At 42.1% G+C, this 24,347-nt stretch overlaps 1 protein-coding gene across 4 annotated transcripts in view; it reads right to left on the minus strand.

The window, feature by feature from the left end:
* The window catches only part of CELF2 (CUGBP Elav-like family member 2), a 607,652-nt gene that overhangs the window by 47,626 nt on the left and 535,679 nt on the right, over positions 1–24,347 (minus strand). For all 4 annotated transcript variants that reach the window (XM_083366115.1, XM_083366113.1, XM_083366114.1 and 1 more), the window contains 3 exons: positions 19,445–19,603; positions 11,704–11,767; positions 567–701 (listed from right to left, as the gene is read on the minus strand). In XM_083366115.1, the coding sequence (XP_083222241.1) occupies positions 567–701; positions 11,704–11,767; positions 19,445–19,603 (358 nt within the window). The remainder of the gene's footprint in view (positions 1–566; positions 702–11,703; positions 11,768–19,444; positions 19,604–24,347) is intronic.

Genomic DNA, 24,347 nt, shown 5'->3' on the forward strand with positions numbered 1-24,347 from the left:
TAAAATAGCACGGCTAACACACTTGAAATCACAATTCAATACAGGAAGGGTGTCTACAAGATATACCCCTATATGCAATGGTGGGATTCAAATAGGTGAACAACCGGTTCTCTGTGTGGATGCCGCTTCCGAAGATCCATTCTGGGCCTGGGCAACAAAAAATTAGCTACCGGTTCTGTCAAAGTGGCGCGAACCGGCTGAATCCCACCGCTGCCTATATGTCAAAATGGCAGCTGCGGTGGAATGATTAAATGAAAAAAAAAAAAGGAAAAACCAGGGGAACTTCAATCGCACCAAAATGGCTGCTATCTCGACTTTCTGACCATGCCCAGAAGACACCCTGAAAGGTTCAGACATTGCCTTTGACCAAGTTTTCATTGTCGATGAAAGAAAATACACTTTACCACACACAAAGAGAATAAGTCGGAATAAAATCTCCAGTGGACCCGTCATTCATGTACCGGAATCACACTGGACGCACGGCTAGGAGGAGGTTAATGTTTTACATCTCTCTGTTTGCCTTCCTTTTTTGGAACCGAGTTGAAGAATGTTCTGTTCGATCGTACCTGGGCTTGTGAGTGCACCAAGGGCCCCTGATGCTGTGGAGAGTGGATTCGCATTGGTGGTGTTGGCCGAGGACTGGGCTGCGGCGGCGGCAGCTGCTAAGGTTGCCAAATTCTGTAGCTGTAAAGCATTCATTCCTGCAAGGGGAAAACATAGAGCTAGTCAGGTCGATTACCAGAAGAGCCGTAGGGGGCAAAGTGGTTAAAATCCAGTATTGCAGGCTGACTCTGCCCACTGCCAGGAGTTCGATCCTGACCAGCTCAAGGATGACTCAGACTTCCATCCTTCCGAGGTCCGGAAAATGAGGATCACAGATTGTTGGGGGCAATAGGCTGACTCTGCTTAGCGAGGGCTGTAAAGCACTGTGAAGCGGGATGTAAATCTAAATGCCGTTGCTATTGCTAAATGCTACCAAAGCCAAGCAATTTGTTTTCAATCCACCAACCCAGTGTGAAACTTCCTTCATATTCATTCTTCCAACCTTTTCCTCCCTCCCTCCCTCCCTCCCTCCCTCCTCTTATCAGATGATAATTTGTGAAACTTCTGTCGAAGTTACTTCCTACACAGTGTCCCTCACCTGACCTAGCTTTGCTTCAGTCCACACTTTTGGTGTCACAGGGATACAACTCCTGTGCCAATTTCAGATCTGTGCACAGGGACCTCAAGAACGTTCTGTGATTGCGCAATCAGAGCCTGGACCGTAACTATATAGCTTACAGCAGTAACAATAGTGAGAATAATATTCTGTAGTACAGATGGTCCTCAACTTACAACAGTTCACTTGTTGACCGTTCAAAGTTACAACGGCATTGAAAAATGTGACATGTGGCCGCTTTTCACAGTGATGACACCTTGCGGCATCCCCATGCTTATGTGATCAAAATTCAGATGCTTGGCAATTGGTTCATATTTATGACTGTTGCTGTGTCTCAAGGTCACGTGATCCCCTTTTGCAACCTTCTGACAGGCAATGGGGAAGCCAGATTGACTTAACAACCAGGTTACTAACTTATCTACTGCAGCGATTCACTTAACAACTGTGGCCAGGAAGGTCATAACATGGGGCAAAGCTCACACAACAAATGTCTCACTTCACGACAGAAATTTTGGGCTCGATTGTGGTCGTAAGTCGAGGACTACCTGTCTTCTTTCAGCTTATCTTTTATGTTTGGTCCTCCTCTTTTACTTTTAAACAGCTCATTCACTATTTTGTTCCGTGTCGGCCTTTCACCAAAATAAAGTCGGACCTGACTTGGGATTTGCAAAAGAAAGACTGTAATTTTCCAGTTTTCTTGATATTTTTATTTTTTATTTTTTTAAAAAAGCTTTTCTGATGGAGCAGATGACAGGGACTCAGCACGGGCCCTCGCAAATGCAAAGCATGAGCTGCACCGTGAAGTCCCAATAAAAAAAATGCAGCAGAAACTGTCTTGGGACAGCTCTGAGTTGTTTACCAAAATGAGCGTCAAAGACGACCAGTGGAAAAGAGCCATCTCTTCCTCCTTGCAATTTTTTTTTAAAAAGCATCACAAGAATATCTTGTTATCCAACAACGATGCTTCTACTTCCAAAGGAAGAAGAGAAAAGATTGTTACTGGGTGACAATCCATCAGTCTGGTTTTGCCAGGGATAATTTGCTGTAAAGTCCAATCTCCTGTGGTTCAGAATTATGAGGAGTCACTTTAGTCATACATTTGGAACCATTTCCATTCCAGGGAGACCTGGAAGAGTGTTCACTGAACATTTATTCAGAGCTCTGAAGGAACATGAACCACGAGAAATTTAATTAATACATGCAATTACACCTACACATACACACCCGGCAAACCCTAGAGCAGTGATGGCAAACCTTTTAGAGACCAAGTGCCCAAACTGCAACCCAAAACCCACTTATGTATTTGTAAAGTCGCATGCTTCACATAGAGACGGACACAGAGCTGGGGTAAAGATGAGTTTATTCTGAACAGAATGAACTGGGGAAACAGGGAAGCCTGGCGTCTATTTGTACCTGCCCAGGTGGATGGCATCCAATCAGTTCAAACCTGGGCTTCCTGCCAGTGCAGGTGACAATGGGTGTAGATCCTGGCTTCCCACCAGGCTGACCATGCCTGGGGCTGTCAACAGCTTAAGTCATTAGGCTTATCCTGAGTGAGCAGTCATCGCCCGGAGCTGTCCAGCCCCTCTGCTGATCTGCACCATCAGCCTCCTGCTGTGCTGTCCTTTGTGTATGCTGGGAGGCATACACTGCAGTATTGTTGGGTGCTGGGTGGGCATGGCCCATTGGGTGGGTGTGGCCCATTGGGTGGGCATGGCTGCTGTGGTGAGGGCAGACTGAGTGGGACTAAAAAGTTCAATAAATTAATTCCAACTTTGCGAGATTTTTTCCCCCGCAAAGAAGTTGAAATTGATTGATTGAACCTTTTTTTTTGTACCTGGTGGCGGAGGGCTAAAGCAAAAAGGTTTTATAAAATCCAGCTGAAGGCCTAGAACTGGGGTGACGGCACGCGTGCCCACAGAGAGGGCTCAGTGTGCCGCCTGTGGCACCCGTGCCATAGGTTCACCACCATGGCCCTAGAAGATCCAAGACTGCAGACTGTGCAGGAAGCTTAAAGAACAGAAACATTAGGTGCACATGCCAACACCCGATGCAAAAGGCGTCAACAGATTCCTTGTATATTTCACTCTTTAGGAAAATCGGTGTACGTAATAATGCTCTGGCGATGGCTATCAGAATGAACAAAGGCAGGATTTTTCACAAAGCCTGCCTTGTAGAAGTCCACCTAACAGCCCACCTGCCAGCAGGAACTAAAACAAACATTTCTGTAAGCTGGAACGACAGCCAGGACTCAAAACAAAGAGGAAAGAGCTAATACCTCATTGTTCTTTGTCGGTTCATGTACCGCCACATAATTGGACGAGATTTATATTTAACACACCTTACTGTGCAACAAGGCACTTAGCACAGATAAGCTCCACTTTTCTTTCCTGACTTCATGCCATGGAAAAATCAGGAGAACCTCTTGAACCACGTCCACCTTTGTCCAAAACACACTCATTTCAAAGTGTGAACGGCTGACCTAATGGGATGTACGGTAGCCAATTGGATCATCACGGGGATATTCATTCATTGGCCCTGTTTATCCCTTGAACCTTTTGTCAGCTGAATATCCAGCCAGGATGTGTTCTCCTGCTCAGCTCCCGGAGAAGCTACTCAATAGTAGCTACTGTGAGAGGGATCTCGGAGTCCTAGTGGACAATCACTTGAATATGAGCCACCTGTGTGCTGCAGTTGCCAAAAAAGCCAACACAGTGCTAGGCTGCATTAACAGAGGGATAGAATCAAGATCACATGAAGTACTAAATACCACTTTACAATGCCTTGGTAAGGCCGCACCTGGAATGCTGCATCCAGTTTTGGTCACCAGGATGCAAAAAAGATGTTGAGACTCTAGAAAGAGTACAGAGAAGAGCAACAAAGACGATCAGGGGACTGGAGGCTAAAACATATAAGGAACGGCTGCTGGAAATGGGTATGTCTAGTTTAATGAAGAGAAGGACGAGGGGGGACATGACAGCAGTGATCCAATATCTCAGGGGCTGCCCCAAAGAAGAGGGAGTCAAGCTATTTTCCAAAGCACCTGAAAGCAGGACAGGAAGCAACAGATGGAAACTAGTCAAGGAGAGAAGCAACCTAGAACTAAGGAGAAACTTCCTGACAGTTAGAACAATTAACCGGTGGAACAATCTGCCTCCAGAGGTGGTGAATGCTCCAACACTGGAAGTTTTTAAGAAGAGACTGGACAGCCATTTGCCTGAAATGGTATAGGGTTTCCTGCCTTAGCAGGGGTTTAGACTACATGACCTCCAAGGTCCCTTCCAACTTTATTATTATTATTTATTAAGCTACCTTTATTAAAGCCAACAGATCTTGATGACAGGAATGGCTGCTCAACCAGACTGTGTCTTTTCCTTTGGAGCATTCAACAAGAAGTTCTCAAGAACTGGCCCAGATGCACTAGATCAGGGCTTTTCAACCTTTTCACTCATTGTACCACTTTTAGGATATGGCAACATCCAAGTATCACCAGTCGCCTAGCAAGGTGTCAAAAACTTGATGACACCCCCTCCCCAAAAAAAGCCAGCGTGCCTGGCTGAGGAATTCTGGGAGTTGAAGTCCACAAGTCATAAAAGGGCCAAGTTTGAAGACCCTGCTGTTGATTGTCATCCAAAATGTATTGTTTTCACACAGAAGCAAGAGGCTTTTTCTTTTGTTACTGTGGCTTCTCCCCTACATTCCGGAGTAAAATGAAATGAAAAATAATTTGCTGAAACCACTGAATATTCTACAGACACAGTACTTTTGGAAGAGATGTTAATTATTTACATGGTGTGTGTGTGTGTTTGTGTGTGTGTGTGTGTGAGTGAGAAGGAAGAGGGGTTCCCTTTGGGGAAACAAGCCTCTAGAAATGCTTCTTATTTCTTATGCTGGAGGTAAAAAAATGTTGAGAATAAACATGCAATTTAATTGATTTCGGCAATATAAACTGCTCAGTTATCAAAATAGGGTAATATTCCGGACAGCGAGAATCGCAACTTGGATATTCATTGCTTGGCCGATTAAAAATACAATTAAATTATGCTTATAATGGATGTACAATATGTCTGCTTAAAATGTAAGATTTTTTTTTAATAAAATGTATTTATAGGGAGAGGGGCTATGAAAATTTAATTCAATGTTCACCTCAGGTAATTTGGTGTCTTATTGTTCACAGCAATTACCATAAATCTACATATCAATAAGGAAGAACAGATGTCAGTTGTTACATCCACTTGCCAATCAGGCTTGTTAAAAATCGGCAGATGGATAGTTGTAGAATTCTCTCATATGGCCCATTAGCACATTTGCAGGAAACTGATGTAGTACCCTTGCAGGGACACAGGCAGGCCTGTTAAAATACAAATAAATTGGAGACCTGAGGTTTCCATATCACAACTCAGGGTGTGCAAGCTTGCAGAGCAAACTTTCTCACCCAGGAAGAGAAACCCTTAACCTCACTTCCCCCTTTATGATTATATGATGGTACTGACCAGTCCCCAACTAAAGGGGGATTTTCTCAAGCTGCATGCACATTACTGTTGATGTCAGCTTGGAAAAACAAAAAGAAATGAAAAATGCATTCCATTATTTTTCAAGAGAGGGATACCAAATAGCCAACGTTGCTTTAATTTTTGAAGAAGCCCATTTTCGATTTAGGTTTTCTCTTATTTAGAGGCATTTACAAAAAAGACCCCCCAAAAAAGGAAACATGATGTTTACTTGCTTGCTTATGTATGACAGTCCTGACCCACTCCACCCACCCAAATTCCAGGACAATGTATAAATGATCGGCTTTAAATCCTATTAAGAAACCATTTTTAGGATTTACACTGAACATTAAATGGTTTGAAATCAGTTTTATTGGTAATTTGACGAGAGCCCCATAAAACTGGTGGATAACAGCATCTTTTAAACTAAGGCTGAAGACATTAGAAGTTTAGATACAGAAGATCACTTTGGAAATTTAGGAGGTGCTTCCAAGCCTACATGATACCATTCCCATTACAGGTTCAATGGGTAGAAGGAAACTTTCCCTCTGAAGTTTATGCAGAGTTAAAGGAACTAATTCACCACCTAAAATATAGGGATGTTGGAAGAAAAGTCTTCATCGTGGTTCCATCCAAGCTGAGAATAAACATGGCAACTTGCTTTAGGAAGAAGGCTGTAGTTTATCAAAGAGGAGAGCCAGAGAGGAAGATGGCCTGGCAGAAAAAAAGGGCTGAGCACATGTAGGGAGTGGGTTTTTATACCCTCTGGAGCCTTTTGTTTGGAGCTGCTTCCTCTTCCTGTTTGAGGCTATTTCCTGTGTCATGAACCTTTGACCTGTGTCTGAGTGTGCCTTTCTGGTATTCTGATGTTGATGGATTAAGGCCATGTCCTGCTTCGCTGTGGCTGATGATTCTTAGAGTTTGGGTGGGGTATGCAGATTTTAGGTGTCTTTGTCTTCTTAATCTCCCAGCTGGGGCCCTGCAACCTTCCTGGATTTACATCTGCATTTGTACAGAACTGGTCCCTGCTCAGGGGGAGGGAGACCTGGGGCTATCAAGAAAAATTGGGCATGTTTTCCTGCCTCTTTAAGATCCTTTGAGGAAATATATGTTTTCTGCCCTTTTAATATTTCCTTCTCTGGGAAGCTGACTTCCCACAGGGATAAAATGCAGACTTCCTGCAGTACTCTAGAGCAGGGGTCCCCAACCCCACCCACCCCGGTCTGTGGACCGGCACCGGGCCACAGCATACCAGAAACCAGGCCATGCAAACAAGCGAAGCCCCATCTCTGGGATGCAGGCAGCACACGAAACCACGTCCTCTTCGGTCTACGGAAAAACCTCTCTCTTCAGAACGGGTCCCTGGTGCCCAAAAGGTTGGGGGCCATTGCTCTAGTCTAGAGCAGACTTGTCAAACACAAGGCACGGGGGCCGGATCCGGCCCGCGAAGTGGTTTCATGCGGCCCGCGAAGCCATCCTGGAAACAGTGAGGGAACGGCCCCCACTGCCTTGGCCCTGGCCCAGAGACCCTCCTTCTGCCAGAGACCCTCAGATCTGTCCCACTCCTGCCCAGGCCCCCATAGGCATCCTTGATGCCAACGATGTAGAGCTGGCCACGCCCACCCAGTAGGCCATACGCACTCTAGCCACGCCCACCCAGTAGGCCACGCCCACCCTGGCCATACCCACCCAGTCCCCTGAGGGCAACCGCAATGCTGATGCGGACCTCAATGAAATTGAGTTTGACACCCCTGGTCTAGAGGGTACAATTCATCTAGTCTTGAAGACTAGACTCAAACTCATTAAATGTAACAAGATGTTCCTTGACCGTGTTTCTATCAATCTTAAGCTCCAATTCTGCCCTTCAATTTTGCCGTTCGCAATTAAAATAAACTAATTAGCCCGAGCTCTTTTATGTGTGCATGCATATACGTGCCTTTCTCTGGGTATGCATGTCCATATTTGGGTAAAACTGTACATTTAGTGACCATGTGAAGTTACAGTGGCAGTGAAAAAAGTGACTTATGACATTTTTCACATTTATGACCATTGCAGTATTCCCACGGATACGTGATCAAAATATGGACGCTTCACAACTGACTCATATTTATGACGGTTGCAGTGTCCTGGGGTCATGCGATCACCTTTTGCGATCTTCTGACAAGCAAGGTCAATGGGGGAGCCAGCCCTGTGTTACTAACAACTGCAGTAATTCACTTAAGATAGATCACAAAACGGGGCAACATTCACTTAGCAACTATCACGCTTAGCAAGAGAAATTTAGGTCTCAATTGTGGCTGTAAATCGAGGACTATCTGTATATGAAAGAGGATAACAGAGAAGCCAAAAGATCAATATCTAAGTGCTTTATACTTCAAAACTTTACAGTTAGGCAACAGTGACAAAGCTGGGAGATATTTCTAAATATCTCCCAGCAGACTGGCTATCAAGGCCTCTGGTTGAATAATGTGTGAAATTGCATGGGTCTTGAGTGGTATTGACAATCTCAGATTTGTCATTTTTAGAGTTGATCCATTTAGATTAATGGAAAATAAAAATAGCTAAGGCTTATTTTACTCCCAGCTGGTTTCACTGATGCAATGGCTAAGTCTGGATCTAATTTACCGTACTTTCAGGGAGCACTCATGATTTTGGGCTGTCTCAACCAATAGTTCATAATTCCAGAGACACAATACATCTCTAACTGTGCTATGCAGAGAAATCTCTTAATGCCCTGACACAAAACAAAAACAAAACAAAACACACACATACAAACACACTCTTTCTGGTTCCTGCATTTCTTATTCTGCGGGGTTTAAGTCCAAGAAATACTACTGGGCTTCTTTATCCAAAGCCTGTTCCAAAACACTGTGAAAATGTTGTTTATCACATTAAAATATATTTTTCATGAGAGAAGAGCAAAATAAATAAATAAATCAATCGTGCCAGTAAGTAATACATGCCAGATTACGAGTGGCACATAATACGAGCGGCAAGCACTTGCCAACAGATCTGCACCAGAGGAAATAACTCAGCGATATTGTCACCTAGGGGCCAATTTATATTGTCAGAAGCGGATTCTGCATTAGTCTCCGGAGCCAATGCAGTAATGGCACATTCTAGGAATAAAGCACCAACAGCCTATGGGGACAGCCTCATCTCTTTTTCACAAGTGTGCTTCAAGATCCATTCAGACCAAAGCATTAATAATAATAATCATCATATAAAAAAAAAGGGAGGACCAAAAAAACGAGAGGAAGAAATGGAAGCGGACGCAAAGACGACATACGGGTAGAGCTTAAGCCCTTTGGTGTGGCAAGGCTGTGTTGTGATTCAGGGTCAGCCTGTGGGTTCGGCAGTTGGGTTGGACGACTCAGAGGAGGAGGGGGGTGTTGAAGACCTTGCTGAGGGGGTTGAAGATCTTGCTGATGAGAGCCCTCAGCCAGGCCCCTCCCACCTGGTCACCACGGAGACCCAGCTGTGTGAGCCTGACAGTGTGGATGAAGATGACCCACAGCTGGCCCTGTTCAAGGACGCCTGACGCAGGAGGCAGTCAATTAAGTAACACCTCCTTAAGTAACACCAGCTGCCTGCAATTATTGCAGGTTCGCATCCCACCAGGCTCAAGGTTGACTCAGCCTTCCATCCTTCCGAGGTAGGTAAAATGAGGACCCAGATTGTTGGGGGCAATTAAGCTGACTTTGTAATAATGCCGCTTGGGGTGTGTGTGAAAGCCCTAATAAGCAGGCATATACATAGAATGAAGGCTACTGCTAAGCTTGTAAGCCGCCCTGAGTCTTCGGAGAAGGGCGGGATATAAATGGAATTAAAATAAAATTAAAAATAAAAATAAAAATTAGGAGTAAACAGAAGAAGGCAATGGGGCTTCTCGGAAGGAGGCAGAGAGAAGCCACGCCCTGAAATCTATATAAGGGGAATGTCTGGGAGGGCTGGTTTGCTGAAGGCAACCGCTCGGATGGTTCATGTTCCTTAAAGCTCCTGTTTCTTGGTTCGTGTCTTGTTTGTTTTTGTAGCTATAAATTTGGCAGGCGTAATTCCAGCCTCTTGCCGGTTGTAAAGGGGTTGTCCCTGCCTTTTCTGCAGGGCCAGTAGCAGGCTGGTACAGAACAGTCTGAATAAAAGCGCCACGAATTTGCTGAAGTGGTCAGAGCATAATTAAAAAACAAACTCACACGCCAGTTTGATGACAAGGACAGGGCAAGAGGGGCTGCTGGTTTGATGGGAAATAAAGAATATCAAGCAAGAGGGGAAGGCTACTAATGGCATCACAGGCAGAATGGCCGTGCTTTCTTCTTGCTCATCATGTACAAAACATGGATCAACAGGGCAGGCCAAAGAATGACCTTTTATTAATAGTGATACATTGCTTTAGTAAAATCACCCAGGCTGATATTCAGAAGCTGTTCAGCTAAATGTCTTGGGTGGGGGCAGAAAAATTAAGATGGTAACCACAGCCACGCGGTTAAAGCACGTCAAGCTGTTCAGACATGTAAAAAAGGAGTGTGTGTGTGTGGGGGGGTGTCCAAACATATGATTGTGGTTGCCATCTTGACTTTCCTGACCTCCTTCAGGCCCAGGCTTTGGGCTTGCCAGAAGTGTTCTTAGGACACTCATCTATGTACAGCCTCTATGTAATGAGATATGCCAGATCTATAAATCAGAAGGGTATTCATCATCTTAAGATGGTGTGAGATGTTTGCCCCCGGAAAATTGCAACAAACTCTAATTAAAAAGATTGTGAGATGAAATTAAACAAGAGGATGAAGTTTCCAGTGGATGTTAATCACGATGACCAAGCATTCAATTTTACTTTGCAAACTTTGGCTCATCTCAAAAAAAAAAATAAAAAATCTAAGCGGGCTTGGAGCTTGAGAGAGAAAGGCTTTCTATGATTGTGTGTGTGTGTGTGTGTGTGTGTGTGTGTGTGTGTGTGGTGTATGGCAGGGCTTTTCAACCTTTTCACCCATTGTACCACTTTTAGGATATGGCAACATCTGAGTATCACCAGTCGCCTAGCAAGGTGTCAAAAACTTGACTACCAAAAAAAAAAAAAAGGAAAAAAGTGATGAAGTACAGGTAGTCCTCGACCTACAAGAGTTTGCTTAGTGACTGTTTAAAGTTACAATGGCACTGAAAAAAGTGCCCCACAAGCCACAGTCGAGCAAGACACCTGCCTTCTGGGCTAAGAAGCGCCAGGATCAGTGCCAAGCTCCAGATGGAGCCTGGCACTGATCCTGGTGCTTCCACTGAGCCCTGACAGCCCTGCAGTTCCACCCGTCTCTTGCTCAGGCTTGTGCGGTGCTGCCATTCCCCTCCCCCGCTACCACTTTTCTAGGATGGCCACGTTCCACCTGCCAGGTGCCAATGTATCACAGGTGGTACCTGTACCACTGGTTGAAAAGCCCTGCATCGCAAGGAAACTGTGCCCACCCCGTTGCCAGCAATGGGGAAAAAGCTCCGATACGTCGCGCGACATCATGTGATGTCATGAGTTTGACATGTCTGTCTTAGAGGGAGTACTAATAGCCAGATGACTGCAAATAATAATAATAATAATAAAATTCCTTCTATTCCCTCCCTCCACCATATTGACAGAACTAACCCTTCCATCTCCCCACCACCCACCAGAACTGATGAAGCCTCTTGGATTACAAGCGAAATGTCTTTTTCTTCTCCAAGGGGGAAAAAAACTGTCGTCCAGTTGCCTTTTGAAAAAGCGCCTTTGAGACAACCAAGCTCACAGAGAGCCCCAGGATCCCTCATTTCAACCCTGAGCTACAAATATTCTCCTCTATGGATATATTTGTAGGGGACAAAAAGGCATTAATCTGCTGTAGGAAGTCACCAAAGAACCTAGTATTTCTTGAAAGATTTTAGACGAATCAATGCCACGGCCAAGAGGCTCTGCTTTCGCAGATACACACCCATTAAAATATACTGTGAGATGAAAGATTTTCTTGTGTTGAAAAAGCCTAAGACTCAGCCACAGGAGGAGAAAGAGGAAAAGGAATAAATAAATAGGCTTTAACTCACCAGCCATTTGTTGAATGCCACTGAAGGCACCCAAGTTGCTGGAGGATGTTGCTTGCTGCAGAAGCTGCAAATTAACAATAACAACATCAATGGGGTTAATAACACAAGTTAAGATGAAAGCAAAATGATCTGAATCAAATTAAATTTGGGATACTTATAGTTTCCTTTACATTTATACAGTCTCTTGCTTCTGCCTGGTGTTGGAATGAAGGTCCCCAGAGTGGATGCTGTAAATCCATATTAATGTCTAATCTCTATTAAGAAACACACAGACACTGGGGAAACTCAATAACATTGCTGCTTTTAAAACAATTAATCAATTTACTCTTTTTTAAACAGCCAGGTGCTAAGTCTGTTTCAGCCCATCATAGCGTGACTAATCATATTGCCCTCTGCAGTCTAGCAGTTAGCATAACTCATCCTGGTTAATCCCAAGAGCATTTTCCACCTCCCCGCTTAAAAAAGAGAAGCCGGTTTCCTTAAAATGGTTTGTGGGACTGATTCACAAAAATGCGTAACCTCACAATGGGCTGTTCTTTTCCACAGCATTGTGTTCACACAGGAAATCAAAAGGCGATCTGCATGCCAGCGCATTATTTTAGTAATCCAACTGTCTAGAATATTCACCTAGGTACAACTGATTGATTTTTGGAGGCAGTTGCCAATCATCATTACTGAGATATACAGTATATAGTATACAGTAAGGGGAGAATCTTGGAACCAGCCCTTGGTCATACACATAATGTACTTCACACATTGGCTTAAGTCTTGGTGTGTTTAATCATGGTTTCCTGGATAATCCACAATTGGTTGGGATCACAAGACAGGCTAGGAAAGAAACCATCACTTACAAACCACAATGGCTGGTTTCGCATAACATGTGAAATCAAAATGAGTCAAACCATGTTTGAGCTTAGTGTAATGTGTGAGTAAAGCTACAGAAAGGCGGAATTATTTTTCACTGGATCAGTGATGATTCCAAGTGATGTGGAATAACAGACATAGCCTCCTAATGTGTGGTTTCATTGTGAATGTAAAGTTAAAATGCACATGAAAAGGTGTCAGTTATCAATGAACGGGCATTAGGGAGGAAATAAGGTTAATGGTGAGCATTTTGGGAAAAGTTAGGCAATATTCTGAATGAAAGATGCAGGAGAGAAAAATAAAATCTGCTAGGTGACATGAATGGGATGGGGAAAAAGACAGATTAATCCCACAACAGAATTAAGGGAAATGAAAGAGGAGGAGAATGTGGAATCTACTTGGAATAGAACTAAATGAATTATATTACCAAGTGCTGCAGAAGTATGTGGAGTTTTACTTAATGAGAAGCATGAAAAAGGATGGAGGGAGAGAGGTTGTGGATGAAAGAAAGTGAATAAAAGGAAAATTAAGAGAAAGACATTGCATAATGTGTATAGAGAAGAAAGTAGTAATGTGTCAAAGAATGGAGCTGAAATTAATACTATAAATCTTTGTGCCAAAGGGGGGGAAAAATGACTAAAAGAAAATGGTAAATCCTGGGGAAACGTTGAAAAATGTATGGCTAACAGACTGTATAACTGGGCTTGATTTGTTATGGTGCCCGTATCTATTTGTGTAACTTGTATGTGAAGACAGTGTCTCTGTCTGATAAACTGGATAATGCCAGTACTGTTTTCTTATTCAAAGGAAAAGATAGCAACAGTGAATGCAAGTGCGTGTGTGTGTGTGTGTGTGTGTGTGTATATATATATATATATATATATGTGTGTGTGTGTGTGTGTGTGTGTGTGTGTGTATGTATATGTATGTATGTATGTATGTATGTATGTATGTATGTATGTATATAAATGTAAATGTTCCCCCGCACATGCGTGCTAGTCGTTTCCGACTCTAGGGGCCAGTGCTCATCTCCGTTTCAAAGCCGAAGAGCCAGCGCTTGTCCGAACATGTCTCCGTGGTCATGTGGCCGGCATGACTAGACGCCAAAGGCGCACGGAACACTGTTACCTTCCCACCGTAGTGGTCCCTATTTTTCTACTTGCATTTTTAGGTGCTTTCGAACTGCTAGGTTGGCAGAAGCTGGGACGAGTAAAAGGCACTCACTCTGTTACGCGGCACTCGGGATTCAACCCGCCAAACTGGCGACCTTCTGATAGACAAGCTCAGCGTCCTAACCCACCACGTCCCATATGTGTGTGTGTGTGTATATATACACACACATATATATACACATGTATATACTGTATCTGTATGTGTGTGTGTGTGTGTGTGTTCAGGGCTTTTTTTTGTCATAGAACGCCCAGAATGGAGTTCCGGCACCTTTTTTGAATGGAACCTTGTAGGGTAGGCAAGGAGTTCCAGCACTTTTTTTTTTTTTTACAAAAACAGCACTGTATATAGTTATCAGTTTGCTAAGCATGGAAATGTGTTTAGCAATATTCTGAAAAGTTATGAGAGCTGAACAAAACTTGGGAAATGCCTTCATGCTGGGCAACAGATGTACTCTCCAGATTTTTGGATTTCAGCAGATCATTGAGAAACATGAACATAAGAAAGCTTATTGTACATGTTGGTTTAAAGAATGCATGTAAACTCGAATTATTGAATGTTGAACATTCATTGAATCTTCATTATCATTCAACATCAAGCATGTAATAAGACCTGGATGTTTTGAGAGGGACTTAAGTTATTAATATAACAAATGTATATGGAAAGCTTATGATGGCATTAGAAGTATATTGTATGTGGGCATGAGAATGAGTATGCATCCTTACATGCAAATGATGCATTAATGGTTAAAAAACCCAAATGATTGTAGTGAATATCAAACTGTATGATGCACAGAGGAAATGGATATGAAATATGGCAAAAAAGGTAACATGAATCTCTTTGTGTTGGCAGAATGATTGTTGAAATTGGGAACAAGGAAGGAAAAAAGGAAGGAAGGAAGGTTAATACTTTCAAATGGTAGTAAAATTATAATAGGCAGTGTGTAATGGGTGTGAAGAACGAAAGCTTGTTGAAAAAAGCAGTTGTTGATAAAAATGAGCTACCGTCTACAACAGATATGTCTAACCTTGGCAACTTTAAGACTTGTGGACTTCAACTCCCAGAATTTCCCAGCCAGCCTGGGAAAGTTGAAGTCTATGAGTCTTAAAGTTACCGCTTCAACTTCCGAAATTCCTCACCCAGCATTCTGTGAGTTGAAGGCCACAAATCTTAAAAGTTGCCAAGGTTGGGCACCCCTGATTTACATTATCACATGGACGTGAGAATTAGGCACGGCAGATTGAACGACAAAGCAAGGTGAATTTTGTGGGAATGGGTTAGTTTAGAAGCACATGCAGTAAAAACAGGAAGAGATGGGATCAAGATAATCCGGGAGGAGAGAACAATGATGAGATTATTCAGTCACACAGAGAGGATGGCTGAGAATAAAATTGCAAAAGAAATAGAGGGAGGAAGAGTTGGTGGGTCCAAAGAAAGGGGAAGACAGAAACTCATGGTTGGGGGGAATGGAGGTACAGAATTTCAAGGACCAAAGTCAGGAGGTGCACATTGTGGATGTTCATGTAAAATAGAGTTCCTTTTCTTTTGTCCCAGCTACTTCTTCCCGTTTCGTTTGCCTGAAATAGACTTGCATGTAGTTCTGTCTCTGTCCCACAGTGGCGATCGAAGCTTATCTTAAGCTTTGTAAAAATGTCTTATTCTGATTAATGTCTCAGTGAATAGTGAAGGTTCATTCCAATTTTACTCTCCTGTAAATGACAGCCCAGCTGTCATTCTTAGTTGCAAGCCTCATGGGAAAAAAACCTGGTCACAATAGAGCTAACTATCATGGTTTGATCAAAGCAGGCAGTTACTTATACAGCTTAATACATGAGTGGAAAGGGGAGGAAGGAAGGGTGCTGTGAAAATACTTTGGTTAACTGGAAATCTGAACCATCTTGCCAAGGGAAAAAAAATATCTTTTTAAACTTGACATCCAATTATGAAATTTAAAATAGATGTATTGAATGAAAGCCCACAGTGCCACTCCTGTGTACCGATGCCGCATTCAGAAAATATAATTGTGGAGCTTGGCCCCTTTTTATCTAAACGCGCAGCAGGGAAAGGCGACAGAGGTGGGGGAAGTGACAAGCTACATAATTCAGATCACTGAGAGATTGAGATAATTATTTTTCCCCCTCCTGTGCCGAAGACTGCCACCGAAGATTTTCATATTCATTAGTTCCATATATTTATGAACAACCAATGTCAATCATGATGTAAAGGGTGTAGAATTGCTTGAGATCTGGAGAACGTGAGAGCTGGAGGAGTGCAGAAGACCTCGGGTCTTCAAACACAGGTATTGAAAAGCTCAGGTACACGGGGGGGGTGGATAATTTGAAGAAAGAATTTGGGAATGCTTATTATTTGTCCCTGAGAGATTCCCCCACATGGTGGCTTTTTCTTTTACCAATCCTGCGCGTGACTTTGAAGTCAATATGACGGGAAACATATCAAAACCATCAGGGAAACGTAAGACTTCTTTTCTGCATCAATATCTAGTCCGGGGGGTAAGGAAAACTTAGCAGACAGGGACAACCGAAGTTCTTCAGGTCTCAAGCCTTCCTTCCCAACCTCCCCACTGAATTTAGGTTGCAGTTTCCATAATTCCCAGCTGCGGATTCTTGCAAATTGTACTTCCAACACGTTTTGAGAGTACATAGTTGGTGTAGGTTGGACTAGCTGTGGAGGTCCTCTCTCCCAGATCATACGTTGAATGTTTCATCTTTCACAGGGAAGTGATGTGTTTGTATCCATACCTTTGCAGATCAGGTGAATCAAGTAAAGCTGTATGATGGCTTATATCAGGGGTCTTCAAACTTGGCCCTTTTATGACTTGTGGACTTCAACTCCCAGAATTCCTCAGCCAGGCATGCCTGGCTGAGGAATTCTGGGAGTTGAAGTCCACAAGTCATAAAAGGGCCAAGTTTGAAGACCCCTGGCTTATATGTTCGGCTGTCACATGTTATGTGAAGGGAGGAATTGTGATTTGTTCATCTGGGTTTCAGAATGCAGCCAGTCAGTCTTCAGTTGACCTGGGTTAGTGTGTTATATTTAGGAATCCAACCATTCCATTTTACAAGGAAGTATACATGTGGCTTGCACAAGTAAATAGGAAAAGATTTGTTTTTTAAAAATGGCCTCGTCACCAGGCTGGCAAAAGTAAAATGCAAATCTTGCTTTGGATAATGTTGTTCTGGCCAAACAGCTCTAATTATATTGTTTAGTACCTGCTTCTTACATTGCGTTTGAAAAGCAAACATCTTTGTGCACTATCATGGTGAACCAATTGTGGAACAAAATTATCTGCCAAAGAACTGGCTCTTTCCCGCTGTCTACTGTACATACAATGGTTGCCTTAAAAGGCTTAACCTGATTCTTAAGTTACCCATTTTGTGGATTTGTGCAATAGTCAATCCTAAACTAACCAAATAATTTTACAACTTATTAAGTTCTGCGCACACACACACAAAGTAAGTAAACAAATGAAGCTTAGCTTGTTGTGTGAATGCAGCCAGTCAATCTTCAGTTGATCTGGTTGCTAAAATATATTCTAAATAACCTTCTCGTAAAAATATACCAGCCACTGAACATCTCCATATGACAAAAAGATTTTCCATTTGAATTTTCTTACGTTTTTCCTACCAAATCTAAAACACTAAAATAGGAATTATATACTTCCTTTATTTAATTCAAAAAAAAAGCTCTGACATAACAGCCTTGATTAGGCTATAATGAGGTTAAGATGGTTAGTGGCTTAGCATATATTGGGTGAATTATGCTATCATATGAAACAGAATATAACTTATTTTTCTCAGCATATGTGAATACAGGGGTTGTATTGTATTAGTTAAAGCACTGAGAATAAAGTGTTGTGTAAATAATTTTGGGCACTAAACTGTCCTAATTTATTTCATTGAAAAAATGTTGCCTGTGTCCATCCAATACTCTCAACCAAGTCATTAATAACCCTTGGGGTGGCGTTCACATGATGATTTGCACTTGCTTAGTGCTAATTGTTACCTGTTGTGTAAATGCAAACCATGATTTATTTATTCCTTGTGTGTCTAAGCTGCATTTTTGCTGACAACTCAAGTGTAAAAGTGTATTATGCACATCCAGAAAATAGGGTTGTGGGGAAGGGAGGACAAAATGATGGCTTGTGCCTGACCAAATAGTCTCGGAAAAGCTACAGGTGATTTACTGTTCTTGGGTCACATGCCAATGTGTGATGGTGGCATTTGTGTGGTGTTCCTTTGGCATCATGGCAGTTTCAGATGTTGATGAACCAGAGGAAGCATGTTGTGTGAACACAGCCATTGTGAGGCAGCCATTTATGGATGGACAAATCTCAAAAAGAAAAGTAGGATGGTAGGAGAATGTGTGAAGCACAGAGAGCTTCCACCAAATGCTTCCGGGTCAGGATTCCAAAAAATTAGAGAGAATTGAGAGCTTATTTATGAACCCTTTAGTACAAACTGAACATGTCTACTTAGAAACAAGTCCCATTAAAGTCAATAGGCTTTATTTCTGGGTAATGAGAGATACAGACTGCAGTTCCAAATAAAGGTAGTTCTCAACTTACAACAGTACGTTTAGTGACTGTCCAAAGTTATAACGGCACTGAACAAAGTGCCTTACGACCGTTTTTCACACTTACGACCGTAGCAACCCTCCAATGGGTCACAGGGTCAAAATTCAAATGCCTGGCAACTGACTCATATTTATGACATTTACCATGTCCCGGGGTCATGTGATCTCCTTTTGTGACCTTCTGACAAGCAAAGTCAATGAGGGAAGCCAGTTTCACTTAAGAACCCTGTTACTAACTTAACAACGACAGGGATTCATGTAACAACTATGGCAAGGAAGGTTGTAAAATGGGGAAAAACTCACTTAACAACTGTCTCACTTAGCAACAGAAATTTCGAACTCAATTGTGGTCATATGTCGAGGACTACCTGTATTGGAATTTCAGCTGTGTTTTTCCCAAATGTGCTTTTTCAAAAGGCAACTGGACTTTCTCTGTCCAGTTGCCTTTTGAAAATGCACCTTTGGGACAACCGTGACCTGGATGACTGAGAATCTCCATAGTAGACAACTGTGTACTTCATACTATACGCTTGACCTGGTTACCGAATTAACCCATTTTCTAATTTTGCATTTCACGTTGCATCCAAGGATGAATAAACCCACTGCTTTCACACAACACATTAAGGCAAGAATAAGTAAGCAAGTAAATCAGGCATTAACCAAGCTGAGCATGTTGTGCGAATGTGGCTTCTAAAGTTTGGAACTATTAAAAGAGATAAAATATACAGAATCCATTGCTTAGAAAAAGACAAGAATGTAGACTTCACATCAATGTCTAAAACATTTCCGGTGGTGTAAAGCTCAGAACTGCAATTTGATATGCAAACATCTCTATTTGCATGCTGGCAGGGACATCCTCAGAATACAGTCATTCACCTAGAAACTTCACCTATTAAAATGAGACAGCATCAATTGGAGGACATCTCACTGCAATCTTTATCTTAATCTCAGGTATTCTTACACATCCCTTGCAGGACAATTTGATGCAATGAATTCATTTCCAGAACCCCTTAATGACAAGAGATACTCCCTGCTTTATTTAAACCATGCCCACGTAAGCCAGCATGGCAAGCTTGCTTTGAAAATATTGTAAAGAAATGTGATGATTACTTACAGCCAGGTACTGTGGGGTAAATCCTCCAAGGCCTGTAAGGTTTCCCCAAGTGGCAGTATTGAGCTGTTGCATTTGTTGTGCCAACTGCTGTTGTAAACGTCTTTGCTCTTTGTCCTTTTGGGTATCAGCAAACTTCACGACAATTGGTGAAGAACAGCCCTGTGGTTGGACAGATTGGCGGGGAAAAAAAAGTCTAACACACATTTCTAGCTAGGTGGCAGCACCTAGCCGACCTTGGCTGATCTCAGACATGGTTAGTATTTAAGAGAGAAGGCCATTGGGGTTTGACTAGCCGCGTTGACTTGCCTGAGAAGTCAAAAAGATAAAAAATATCTTGGGAAGCCACTTCTGTGCTGTTGTCAGGAAAACTTCACGAATGCATTCAGGTAGTCATCAGGAGCTGAAGTTGATTGATGGGAGCATTTACCATGTGACTGAAGAGGCTGTGGTTTAAATTTTGGGCCCCTCATTTAATTTAGAAGGGGTGGCGCGATGGCTCAGCAGTTAAAGATGCCAAGCTTGTCAGCTGGATGGGACTTGAACGCTGTGCAACAGGTAAGCTCCCGTCCCTTGCTCCAGCTCCTGCCCACCTAGCGGTTTGAAAGCATGGAAATGGGAGTAGATTAATAGGTACCACTTTGGTGGGAAGGTAACAAGTGTTCTGTGCGCCTTTGGTACATAGCCATGCTAGCCACACGACCATGGAAAATGTCTTTGGACACTGCCGGCTCCCTCAGCCAAGAAACGGAGATGAGCACCAGGGGGAAACCTTTACCCTTACCAATTAACTTAGTTTGGTCTCTGTATCTTTTATTTGAGTTGGAAAGAAAACTTCCATTCACAATCTTTTTTTAAGTACCGGGACCTGTATGATGCTTTAGCCATCTTTGGCTGGTATACGAAATCAGATTGGTTAGCGCTGGATGGGATTCTGCATCAGGCATGACTCAGATGAGATGTTAAGAATAATTCTGATACATCTGCGTTGAGTCTTTTTCTTTTTTTTGAGATGTTCTATAATTTTGCGACCGATTATAGAACCCATATGTGGATAGTCAAAAGTTTTTAGAATCTCAATTTGCTCTGTGGGGGGGGGGGGTTCCCCAAAGTCAAAATGGTAGCTGTGGTTCTGGCTGCCACCTTGACATTTTTGGCTCCAGTGCCCGATTTGCTGCAAACATCCCTGGTTTGTTGAGAAACGTTGATTGCTCAGAGAATTCACCTCCCTCTCCTCTTCTCCCCAGTATATTCCATACCATCCCTTCCTGCACATTCCCCAGATCTGCTCCAGAGATTGAGGGACTCTCCAAATCAGATCAAAACATTGGACAGGATGGTATGTAAACAGGGTCTCATTGCATGCCAATTTCTGCAAAAGAAATCTGTTTGGGTGACACATTTTAGCTTAGAAGTGGATCCGTCAATTTGGGATTGGTCTCTCTCTTAATGTTAAAAAATATCTTTGTCTGAAGTTGTTTTGGCTTTGAGTAATGAGGAAGGAAGAAAGGATGGAAGAGGAAAAAGGAAAGAAGGAAGATCCCTCCTTTTCCCCATATTTTTCCACAATTTTCCAAGCTTGAATATTAAATAAGTCTTTATGCTAATCATATTTCGTACTCGAATTAGACTCGAGAAGCAGGAATGTCCCGATTTGTTAACATTTGAAAAAAAGGAATCAAAATCAAAACTTGTCTTTTTTCTAACCTATGATCTAAGCAGTTCTTCCAGGTCAGATTTAATAAAAAGCTCTAGAGAGTTAAGTATTAGAAGCAGACAAGAAGGATGGGGAAGGGGAAGGATTAACCGTACGTAACACCTTGTGCTTAATTTTGTAACCCACAAACTATTGCTCAGTGAATGTTGGAATCTATGAATATGAATTTTTCTTTCTTCTTTGGTTTCTGCATGCAAAATTTTGTCTTCAGCTGATCACTCCATTATTTTGAAATAAATCAAAATTGTACAGCTCTACAGTATAAAATGTTACTTGAATATGCATATGTACATGTATATATATACACATATATGCATTATATACTGTATATATACAATATATATATATATATATATGTAAATTTTTTGGATTGCTAACGAAGAATTAAAGGGAGACTAATATGAGCTGTCACTTTTGTGACTACAGCCTGTGGATGGCCTTGGGTTAGGCTGAAACAGGCAATAAGATTTGTCCCGTGTTTGGGGCCTAGCAAGGTATTCTAAAATACTTAACAAAAACTTAACGTGTGTGTGTGTATACATATACATATACATATACATATACTCTTATAATCTAAGAGTTAACATATGACATATATATATATATATATATATATATATATATATATATATATATATATATACGGTATATATACACACACACACACACACACACACACACACACACACACACACACACACACATATATATATATATGTGTGTGTGTGTGTGTGTGTGTGTGTGTGTGTGTGTGTGTGTTAGTAAAAATAATGATGAACTCCGGGATATAAGAGAAAATTCTTCTTTATTGCTGAGTTTTTGTCAATAAGCTGTTGACATCATCAGAGCAAAAGCTGAATGATAAGGTTCCGGCTTTGTCGCACCGCCCGCGCATGACTACACGCGACGCGACGAGACTTACGCGCCAAACAGCTGCTAGGCATAACTTTTAAAAATCAACCAGAGACCGGCTTTTTCCAGCAAAGCCGGAACCACTGTAATTATAAACAAGCGAGCTTGTCACGAACAGGCCACACCCACATTCCACAATTTGAACGTTATAACTGCCATACAAGTGTATGTATTGACTCCCTTATCATTCAGCCCTTGCTCTGATGATGTCAACAGCTTGTTGACGAAAGCTCAGCAATAAAGAAGAATTTTCTCTTATATCCTGTTACAGGTATGTAGGTCTTGGCGTATTCGGGTCTTTTCCCGTGTAAGATTGAGAGTGTCTTGGTGACGTTTCGACGAGGTCCCACTCGTCATCGAAGACACCGGCCTGAAGATGACGAGTGGGACCTTGTCGAAACATCGCCAAGACACTCTCAATCTTACACGGGAAAAGACCCGAATACGCCAAGACCTACATACACACACACATACACACACGGGTTTCACTGCATTTAGTGCAATTTTCAAGGACCCTGGCTTAGGAATGTGTAACAGAATGGTTTAAAAGAATTCTGCTCCTCTTCATAGTTAAAAACAAAAAGAGCAAATTAATAAAATAACAGGTGCATGTTTTATTTTTCCTGAAGAATGCCACTCTAAGAGAGATCAGGAATTTCCAAGAAATAATTGTCCCTTCATATAGCATCAGGGTCTGTCCTGTGGGTGTGGAGCCATTTATGTCCAGCTTGCAAACCAAAAGCTTAGAAAGCGATCACTGGGGGGACATGTGCATTCTATATTTATACAGGCCGTCCTCATCAAGCGTCTGCCTTATTTAGTGGCTTTTTGCAGTTACAACAAAAACGAAAGAGGAACTTTGCAAACCGATCCTTTGCCTTTGCAACCTTCACAGGTTTGTAAAGCAAAGGAAAGCATGAAGTAAGATCGTTAAGTCCAGGGGGATTCACTTAATGGCTACTTCACTTTAATGACCTAGTCACCGGTCGCAACTCTGGCTGCTAAAAGAGGGCTACTGTAACTAGCATCCACATGCTATGGAGCTCTGTGCAGAAAACTCCTCCGATTGAAATGAGATGTTTGTGGCTTTTGAAAAGCAGAAATATCCATTGTTTTGCTTACTTAAATGGTTTTGGGGGGGGAAAACGGTATTTGTAGAGAGAAATAAAGGGAAATAAGGATCGTAGAGGGAAATAAAAATTAGATAAAGGCAGTGATGTAGAGGGGTTGGCAGCTACATAGGCTCGCCCTGGCATAAAATTTGCTTCCCCTGGGCATTTTAAAATATTAATGCAAAACATGCTTTATGAATCCTGCAGTAGATCCCAACTTCCCCCAGGTTAAAAGACAGAAATGAAACACTGATTAAAATTAGTTCATGGAAGATCTCTAGACCTAGGAGAAACAAGGCAGTTTCCAATAGATGTAAGTGTAGCTCTTCAAATCTTTTCCGAAAGAAGCACAAATAAGTTTCAAGGACAAGAATATGAGATGTTTTTCCCAGACAATACTTGCAGCTCTCCATTTCGTCTGGCATCTGATACTCTATTTAGGAAGGCTTCACTGGCTGTAAATTGTATAAAAGATTACGGAGGTATTTGATAAATCTAGAATTTCTCTAACAACCGCCCCCTTCCCCCCTCTGCGTCATATTTCATCTGGGTAGCAATTTTAATAGAACCAACCTCGTGTGGAATTGAAAACATACAAATCAAAGGGGCTCTGAATCAAAACACAGGGAGGTTTTGGCTGTAACATATTAGTTTCATCATTTTAAAAAAAAGAACATTAGATTTCTCTAAGTGCATGAGTACAAACTCACGTATATCCCTATACGAGGTTAAAATGAGGTGGTAATTGCAGGTTTATAAAGCACATGATTACAAAAATAGGGGTGCAAACAGGGGTGACGTTGTTCTCTTACTGAAAACATGTTTTGTCTTAGCAGCAAGTGAAAGCTAGATGAAAGTCCTGAAAACACGAGACTGAGTCCTAGGTAACTTTCATCTGAAACCAGTTGTTTGATGTATATTCTACCTTTTGAAAATAATGTTCTTTGCATTAAAAATCCAGCCAAACAGCCCAGGAGCAACATAGCTTTTGGCTGACTACCCAGATTGAATATTCCTTGTTCAAAGTCAACTGTTTACTGCAGGAGTGTTGAGATTCATGGTCAAGCAGAATAAAGAAAAGCAGTTGAATATTTAGATTTGAAGCTGCTTTTCCCAGTTTGAAACGCTTCCAGGTGTATTGAGATGGCAACTTTCAAATTTTCTA

The sequence above is a fragment of the Vipera ursinii genome, assembly GCF_947247035.1.
Source record: "Vipera ursinii genome assembly, chromosome: 6".
Taxonomy (NCBI): Eukaryota; Metazoa; Chordata; class Lepidosauria; order Squamata; family Viperidae; genus Vipera; species Vipera ursinii.